The 11,303-nt window shown below is 25.9% G+C and overlaps 1 protein-coding gene across 1 annotated transcript; it reads right to left on the reverse strand.

Annotated features, from left to right (window-relative positions):
• Positions 1 to 645: 645 nt before the first annotated feature.
• Positions 646 to 1,398, reverse strand: LOC145270292 (uncharacterized). Its single transcript, XM_080125937.1, has one exon. It carries the CDS (start codon positions 1,396 to 1,398, stop codon positions 646 to 648), a length of 753 nt encoding a protein of 250 aa, XP_079982063.1.
• Positions 1,399 to 11,303: the final 9,905 nt, after the last annotated feature.

Below are 11,303 nucleotides of genomic sequence, written 5' to 3' on the forward strand. Positions count from 1 at the left end.
TTGATTGTCTTATTATTCCAGCCTTTAAGAGTTCTGTGAATTCTTGTTTTGCCACCTCATATTTCTCTTCGGACAGCTGTCGGACCTTGGCGTAAGTTGGGGCACTATCTCCAGTGTCTATGACATGGGTTACTCTTGTGTTAGGTGCTGGACGTTGCTCTGTGCGTGGAGTGGTAAGCTTGGGGAATTTTTGGAGGAGAGACTGCATCGTTCCTGGTAGACTGTCATGGTTGTTTACCGTTATATTTTGTATCTGGGCTGTGACCCGTCCACCTTGTACATATCGGCGTGTTGTCTCATCCACCAGTTTACCATCGCTGCAATTCAAGATGAGACCGTAGTGCCGAAGAAAGTCTGCACCTAAAAGGGGGTTGACAGTGTCTGCGATCACAACTGTCCAAGGGTATGAACGGCGTAAACCTGGAATAATAATGTCCACTTGTATTTCCCCAAAGCATTTTATGGCATCTCCATTGGCCGATGACAAACGTACAGGTGTGGAATTGATGGTTATATCAGGTGCCAGACTGTGTGGTAGTATTGTAACAGAGGCACCTGTATCTATAATGAAATTTACTATATTTTGTCCGATTTTGGTGGCAACCTCAAATAGTTGCGAGTAGTCGGTTGCTGTTCCAACCCGCATTATAAGTTTCCCGAAGTTTGGTTAGGTTGCCTGACGGGTGATGATGGTCTTGATGTAGGTATTATTTTGCAGTTCGATTTTTGTGGCCATCTGCACCATGGTTTGCAGGTCCTCGATTTTTCCGCAAAGTACAAGTGTCCACGACAGATTTGGGGTTTCTGGTCCTCATAAAAGGGTCGTACATTACTGTGTGTTCTTGTAGCAATGTTGGTGGAAGCTAAATTTCCGTTGGCTCTTGGTGGTGGTGCGGTAACATTGTGCACATACTTGGGTCTCAGAAAAGGAACTATTTCATCCGCCAATGTACCCAATTCATATACAGAGGCATTTTTTACCGCTGCTATAACCGGGGTTATTTCGGTGGGAAGTGCTTGAATAAATTTGTGGCGCACGAGTTCCTCTCCCACACCCACTTTACTAGCTGTCGCCATCAGTTGCTGTAAATATGTGGACGGCTTTCCTGTCATAGCTGTGGTGCCAATAAGTCTGTTGAACAACTCAGGTTTTGATTGTTCATGCATATTTATCACCGCCTCTCTCAGTTGTGTATAACTTCTAGAAGCAATGATGGTGGTGGGTAGGTTTGAAATCAAATCAGGGGGAAGATTTGAGAGGACATGATAGAATCGTGTGGTCTCGTTGGATATGTTCCTCAGTTCGAATTGGGCTTCGCATATGGCGAACCACCCGTCCACAGCGGCATGCATGAATCCCGGTATCTTTACAGAGACTGCTGACACAGTATCCTCCATTTCGAAATTTGTGGGTTAAGCGTTTGGTGGTTGACAAAAATGTTTAATTTCTTAGCGGATTGCTGTTCGTCCTGTTGATATAGTTATACTTTTTTTTTTTTTTTTTTTTTTTTTAATGGTTGGGAACCCGGAGGTTTATTTGGTTAATGACGGTCTTAATTAGAGCTGGTAGGATGTTTGTAAGTGTGTGTGCATGCCTCGTTCAACCTCATCCATTTCATTTAAATAAAGGGGTCACCATATTTGTAGGGGACTAGGATATATAAATACCCCAATCCCGTTACAAGAGAATAATGAAACGAATGAGGAATTGAAGGAAACAAAGGCTCAGTTAATGGATAAGATAAACGTTGTTTATTTGCTATTGAAAGAAATGAATGTTTTAGTTATGATGTGTCCGAGCGTATGTAACCAATGCTCGTTGCAGGACTGGTGTTGTAGCAAAAAGGAGGAGATGTGTTTACACCTCAAGTTCGGGTTACTATTGCTTGTTCCCGCGAGGGAAAAGAAACAAATGTTGTAGGAAATTTGAGAATGGTAGTTCAGCTTGTGTATGCATTGATCAGGAGTGACTTTTGTAGGGTATTATAATTAAACAAAGCGCACTTATCTTTTCAGACGACGGGGGGGTGGTAAGTGGCGGCCAGTTGTGGTACTTCGGTGATATGTATCAGGCTTTTAACTGGAGAGCGACGACTACATTTATCACCCTAGCAGCGCGGAGTTTTTTTCTCCTGTATTTTCTTCTTCTTTTTTTGTAGGTCCGGTGGAAGAATGTCCGTGCGTTCACTGACACAGCTGGGCGAAACTCTTTCCTTCTTTTTTTCTTCTTTCTGGTCCCCTCCTTTTATAGTCGTAAACCGGCTCCCAGCGGCTGTCATATTTTAGGCCTTTATTTTCGGCGGGGAGCTCTGCCATTGGTTCATAATTCTTTTTATGGTTTCTTATTTTTCTTTTTTCAAACGGAAGCGATGCGTGGAGCCATGTGCAAACGAAGATTTTTTTACTTTGTCTCTTATGCTGGAGACGTTAGCATCCGGTTGGCATGTTCCCACATATCATAACAATTTTTTTTTTCGCTGTAAAAAAAAAAACAAAAAAAAATGATGAAATTAAGTGAATTTTTTTTTTTAGAGAACTTCATCCCATGACGGATACATACAATTTAAACTTTTTTCAATATTTTCATTTTTTAATGTCTTGATTAAACTGTGCAAGTACCAAAACAAAATTCGAAGTGAATAAAGTTCTGATAAAAAAAAAATTCCTTTGTTACGATTCGAACTCTTCGGTTTCTTTTATTTGCCAAATCTCAATGTTCGTTAATTGTATTCGAAACATATTTAATTAATATTTACTTTTCTACCTCATCGTTTTTCGCAATTTTTGGATATGTTCATTACTGCATAAAAACAATTTATGATACCAAACAAAAGTTTCGATTTTTAGGAAGAACAGCTAGTATTAAGGATGGGGGGGGGAGGTTGTAATGTTGGAACTTCAAATGGAGTTATCTCCCGTGGCGTGTTCAAAAGAATTCCAAGATGTCTACTTTCAACGTGCTGTCATAAAAATAAATAACTATAAATAAATAACAAAAAAACTTTACTCGATCAAATTAAATGATTGTTTTTAATTGTTTTTTTTTTAGATCTTCTGTCCAAAACGGATACGTACAATATAACCTCTTTTTTTTTCGATATTTTCAGTTTCTTATGTGTTGATTAAACTGTACAAGTGCCAAAAATAAATGATGTTAAATTTTAATTTTTTAAAAATTATTTTTAGTCCAATTTAAAAAAAAATGAATTATTTTATTGTGAAACAAAATTTACCGAATTTCACATGAAAACGATGGTATCTACGTATTCTTCGTTTATTTTAAAGATGATTATATCCCAAAATTATGAAAATCGATAAGGGAAAACTCATTTATTAAATAAAATAGAAACTTGATTTGGAAGAAAATGGTCGTAAGACACATGAGAGCTCAAAATGAGGATAATTTTGCGTTTTGATTTAAACAAGATGGCGGCAATTTTGCACTTGTTAACACGATTAAAGTTGTTTTGTTTAATAATGCAGTAATATTCAAGTAATTTCGACTAAATAATTTGGAAGTTACCTTGTAATTTATTAGAATTGACATAAAAAATCAGTAGAAACGATTTCTTTTTTTTAATCTGAAAACTCCATTTATCGATTACAAAATTTCGTCCTAGTAGTGTAAAAGCGCTAAATAATTATTTAAAAGTCTGCGTAAGGAAATATAAGTTTAATAAAACAATTTAATAATAAAAGAAACATTGGATTGTTATAAAGTAATTTTCTTTTTCGGAATTTTTTCAGGTGAACAATTTAAACGAAACATTTTGGCAAATTAAAACAACATTAAAAGATCAACAACAAATTAATTATTGAATTGAAACCTTTTTCGAATTAAAACAAGATTGAAAGGTCAACAACAAATTAATAATTTAAATGAAACATGTTTTCCGATTTAGATCAACATTAGATTTTTTTCCGAAACAACTTTTATTGACGTATAATTGTGGTACTTATTTGAGAGAGAAGCGCCAACAGGCGCCAGTTTAGTGAAACGAACAAAATAAGATGGCCGCCGTCTACATACTGCAGAATTGCCTAAAATACTAAAATACTTAATTTAAAATAATAAAAAAATTATACCATTATATAATCAATTGTTACTGCTGCAATATTTTAAGTTATAAATTTATTATATTTTTTACTAGAATATCTTTTCCAGTTTTAACAACTAGTCCTTTACTTTTCCATGTTTAAGCTTAACCATATTACTTTTTATACTCACATTTTTCTATTGTAATATATATATATATATATATATATATATATATATATATATATATGTAATGTTTTACCCAATTTTTCAATATATCAAAATTCCCGTAATGTTCATATACTAATAAAAGAGTCAAATTTTAATTATTTTTTACTCAATTATTTAAGATTAATGATTAAGATTTTCGTATAAATCAAAACAACAAGATATAAAATGCGAATACGATTATTTGGACAATTTGGAATATATCATTAAAAAATATTCCGACATAGCTGCTTCTCATACGATAAAATTCACTCTAATTATACATATGAGTACATTCCATATATTCAAAAAGATTCAACGCTGCTGATCTATTTTTTTAATGTTTTCGATGGCTTACAGATCTATTGGTTTTCCAACTTTCGTATTTTTACTTTTTAAATGATATTTCCAACAATTAAATATTTTGCAGCTTTTAAAAATTTTATTAATTTGTTATAATTCTTAACAATTTATTTAATTTATTACTCAATTACTCTATTACATCTTCAAATTCTAGATTCTATTCAAATACTATGTTTTGCTTAGTTGTTATTTCTTATGAATGAACAGAAGTTAAAAAGGTTCATTTGAATAAAATATTAATTAAAGTATTCTTCATCCTCTGCTGGTTATGTTAATCATTAAATTAAAATTCTTTTTATTCTTAAGTGTTTTTTTTTTCAATTTTAATCTTTCTTGTACATTTGCGATGAAAGGGAGATAACTTTTTATAGTCAGTTTTTACCAATTTATCGTTTCCATCTGAATTTTTCTTTTTTTTTAATTCTGTATTACTAATCTTATTCTAATTTAAATTAATAATACTATCTTTTAGGGTTAATCTCATTTTAATTTAAACTAATATATATATATATATATATATATATATATATTATATATACACACCAATTTATCGAAAGTCCCTGTTTTTCTATCTTATTTTACTTTATTTTCTATTAAATTAATAATGCTAACATTATCTTTCTAATTACAATTTCATTTTTATTTCTCACTTATATATTTATATTACTTTTTCTTTGTAGCGTCTATGGGGTTAGGGTAGTCTGAGGAAGTCTCATTGACTCGAACAGATAGCTGTTTGTAGCGACCATATGTAACTGTTTACCCCCAAATAAATAAATATATATATAATGTGCTTCATAATTATGTTTAATCTTTTTTATACTCTGATTTATATATATATATATATATATATATTATGATTTCTACAATATATATTATGATTTCTACAATATATATTATGATTTCTACAATATATATTATGATTTCTACAATATATATTATGATTTCTACAATATATATTATGATTTCTATAATATATATATATATATATTATGATTTCTATAATATATATATATTATGATTTTTATAATATATATATATTATGATTTCTATAATATATATATATTATGATTTCTATAATATATATATATTATGATTTCTATAATATATATATATTATGATTTCTACAATATATATATATTATGATTTCTACAATATATATATTATGATTTCTACAATATATATATATATATTATGATTTCTACAATATATATATATATTATGATTTCTACAATATATATATATATATATTATGATTTCTACAATATATATATATTATGATTTCTACAATATATATATATACATATTATGATTTCTACACCATATATATATATATATTATGATTTCTACAATATATATATATATTATGATTTCTACTATATATATATATTATGATTTCTACAATATATGTATATATATATATATTATGATTTCTACAATATATATATATTATGATTTCTACAATATATATATATATTATGAATTCTACAATATATATATATATTTTGATTCCTACAATATATATATATTATGATTTCTACAATATATATATATTATGATTTCTACAATATATATATAATGATTTCTACAATATATATATAATGATTTCTACAATATATATATATATATAATGATTTCTACAATATATATATATAATGATTTCTACAATATATATATATTATGATTTCTACAATATATATATATATTATGATTTCTACAATATATATATATTATGATTTCTACAATATATATATATTATGATTTCTACAATATATATATATTATGATTTCTACAATATATATATATATTATGATTTCTACAATATATATATATTTTATGATTTCTACAATATATATATATTATGATTTCTACAATATATATATATATATATTATGATTTCTACAATATATATATATATATTATGATTTCTACAATATATATATATTATGATTTCTACAATATATATATATTATGATTTCTACAATATATATATATATTATGATTTCTACAATATATATATATATTATGATTTCTACAATATATATATATATTATGATTTCTACAATATATATATATATATTATGATTTCTACAATATATATATATATATATTATGATTTCTACAATATATATATTATGATTTCTACAATAAATATATATTATAATTTCTACAATATATATATTACGATTTCTACAATATATATTTTATGATTTCTACAATATATATATATATTATGATTTCTACAATATATATATATATATTATGATTTCTACAATATATATTTTATGATTTCTACAATATATATATATATATATTATGATTTATACAATATATATATATATTATGATTTATACAATATATATATATTATGATTTCTACAATATATATATATATATTATGATTTATACAATATATATATATATATTATGATTCTACAATATATATATAATTTGATTTCTACAATATATATATATATATTATGATTTCTACAATATATATATATTATGATTTCTACAATATATATATATTATGATTTCTACAATATATATTATGATTTGTAAATATATATATATATTATGATTTCTACAATATATATTTATTATGATTTCTATAATATATATATATTTTATGATTTCTACAATATATATATATTATGATTTGTAAATATATATATATATTATGATTTCTACAATATATATATATATTATGATTTCTACAATATATATATATTATGATTTCTACAATATATATATAATTTGATTTCTATAATATATATATATTATGATTTCTACAATATATATATTATGATTTCTACAATATATATAATGTGATTTCTACAATATATATAATGTGATTTCTACAATATATATAATGTGATTTCTACAGTATATATAATGTGATTTCTACAATATATATAATGTGATTTCTACAATATATATAATGTGATTTCTACAATATATATATTATGATTTCTACAATATATATATATTATGATTTCTACAATATATATATATTATGATTTCTACAATATATATATATATATATTATGATTTCTACAATATATATATATATATTATGATTTCTACAATGTATATATTATTATTTCTAGAATATATATATATATTATGATTTCTAGAATATATATATATTATGATTCCTACAATATATATATATTCTGATGTCTACAATATATATATATTATGATTTCTACAATATATATATATATATTATGATTTCTACAATATATATATATATATTATGATTTCTACAATATATATATATATATATATATATTATGATTTCCACAATATATATATATTATGATGTCTTCAATATATATATATATTATGATTTCTACAATATATATATTATGATTTCTACAATATATATATATGTATATATATTATGATTTATAATATATATATATTATGAGTTCTACAATATATATATATATATTATTATTTCTACAATATATATATATATATATATATTATGATTTCTACAATATATATATATATATTATGAGTTCTACAATATATATATATATATATATATTATGATGTCTTCAATATATATATATATATTATGAGGTCTACAATATATATATATATATTATGAGTTCTACAATATATATATATATATATATTATGAGTTCTACAATATATATATATATATTATGATTTCTACAATATATATATTATGATTTCTACAATATATATATATATATATATTACGATTTCTACAATATATATACATATTATGATTTCCACAATATATATACATATTATGATTTCTACAATATATATATATATATTATGATTTCTACAATATATATATATATTATGATTTCTACAATATATATATATATTATGATTTCTACAATATATATATATTGTGATTTCTACAATATATATATATTGTGATTTCTACAATATATATATATATTATGATGTCTACAATATATATATATATATATATATATTATGATTTCTACAATATATATATATTATGATTTCTACAATATATATATATTATGATTTCTACAATATATATATTATGATTTCTACAATATATATACATATATTATGATTTCTACAATATATATATATATTATGATTTATACAATATATATATATTATGATTTATACAATATATATATATATATATTATTATGTATACAATATATATATAGTATATAGATGACATGTTATCTTCAATATATATATATATATATATATATATATATATATATATATAATTTATATATGTGTGTGTGTCATAGCATGTTTATTGTTTTTACAATATTATTAACCTTTGAACATGTCATACTCAACAGTTTTATTGTGGCTATTAAGTCCAACGAAGAAACTCCAAACCGGATGCTTTGTCAGGATTTACTCTTATTCTTTTTACCTTGTCTTTATTAAAGAATCAACAAAGCAGCAGAGTGGAGCTATTCGTTTATAGCTGATGAATATTATTGGAATATTAAAATATTTCCAATTTTCACAAAAGAATCTGGGATATTCATCGTAGTTATGATTGTATCACTATAAAATCAACCCCCTGACCATTGCTGAGAAGATAAACTGCTCAGTTTAGTTTATGGGACAGAATAAGGAGGGTAAGAATAAAAAGCAAACATGTCAGAATAGTCACCTGTTCAAGAATTAGGGTATATTCAGTCAAGAGACCGAACATATATTTGATATGATGAAAAGCAAAAAAAAAAAAAAATCAGAAATTTTATGATAATAACAACTTAAGTGTTTTTTCTTAAAGATCATGATTGTATCAATATAAAAGATATTCATCATAGATATGATTGTATCAATATAAAAGATATTCATCATAGATATGATTGTATCAATATAAAAGATATTCATCATAGATACGATTGTATCAATATAAAAGATATTCATCATAGATATGATTGTATCAATATAGAAGATATTCATCATAGATATGATTATATCAATATAAAAGATACTCATCATATATATGATTATATCAATATAAAAGATATTCACCATAGATATGATTGTATCAATAGAAAGGATATTCACCATAGATATGATTGTATCAATATAAAGGATATTCATCATAGTTATGATTGTATCAATATAAAAGTTTTCATCGTAGTTATAATTGTATCAATATAAAAAATCCTTAAATAGTTTTCTTAAAGAGCCAAGCAAAATCCATAATGATGAAAATTTAAAATTATTTGAACACAAAACACGTAAAATAGTATTGACAATAAATAATAAAATTTAATATAATTTATTTTTATTTGCAGATGTTCCTGCTTGAACGCTTGTAGTGAATCTGAACGGGTCTATATTTCATTTAATATTTGCAACAGATGAAATCATATTCGTGTTTGGAAGATATAAACCGACATCTGTAGCAAAAACATATCTCAACTTCTAAAGAAAAAAATCGGAATAATTTGTTCTAACAAAATTGATATTCTTGTTTCAGAAAATAATAATTAGTGTAACATGCAAGGACACAGTAAATCTAAACCATATTGAGAAAATCATAATTATTGAAACATGCAAGGACACAGTAAATATAAAAAATATTGTTGTTTAGTTTGTGAATTTTCCTCTTCTCGAAAAAAACATCTAGTGCAACATATTATGAGCCACACTAGAGAAAATCCTTATTTTTGTACAATATGTGCATCGATTTTTTCTCAGACAGAAAATCTAATACGACACATGATAAAGCACGCTGAGGATTGGTGTGAAATTGTTTCTTCTGATAAATCAAAGCTAGCAAATCCCTTAAGAACTCCTTCTGGAGAAAAGCCATATTCTCGTGAACAATATCAATATTCACGTTCTGAGGAACCAGATCTAGCGATGCATGTAAGTACTTACACTGGAGGAATACCATATTCTCATGAACAATATCAATATTCACGTTCTGAGGAACCAGATCTAGCTATGCATGTGAGTACTTACACTGGAGAAATACCATATTCTCATGAACAATATCAATATTCACGTTCTGAGGAACCAGATCTAGCGATGCATGTGAGTACTTACACTGGAGAAATACCATATTCTCATGAACAATGTCAATATTCCCGTTCTGATGAACCAAATATTACAATGCATGTGAGACCTCACAGTGGAGAAAATTCATATTCTCATGAACAATGTCAATATTCCCGTTCTGATGAACCAAATCTCGCGATGCATATGAGAACTCACGGTGGAAAAAATCCAAATTCTTGTGAACAGTTTCAATATTCACGTTCTAAGGAACCAAATCTAGCGATGCATATGAGAACTCACGGTGGAGAAGAACAATATTCCCCTGAAAAATGTCAATATTCACCTGCGAAACCAAATCAAGCGGTGCACATGAGTACTTCCACTGGAGAAAAGCCATATTCTCGTGAACAATGTCAATATTCATGTTCTGAGAAACAAAATCCTGCGAAAGACATGGAAACTCACACTGGAGAAAAGCCATATTTTTGTGAACAATGTCAATATTCGTCTTCTAATAAATCAAATACAGAGAGACACATAAGAACTCACTCTGGAGTAAAACCATATTCTTGTGAACTATGTAAATATTCATGTTCAGATAAATCAAATCTAGCAGCACATATAAGAACTCATTCTGGAGAAAAACCATATTCTTGTGAACTATGTGATTATTCATGTGCACAGAAACA

Source organism: Euprymna scolopes, chromosome 46, assembly GCF_053919585.1.
Source record: "Euprymna scolopes isolate OS-2025 chromosome 46, ASM5391958v1, whole genome shotgun sequence".
Taxonomy (NCBI): domain Eukaryota; kingdom Metazoa; phylum Mollusca; class Cephalopoda; order Sepiida; family Sepiolidae; genus Euprymna; species Euprymna scolopes.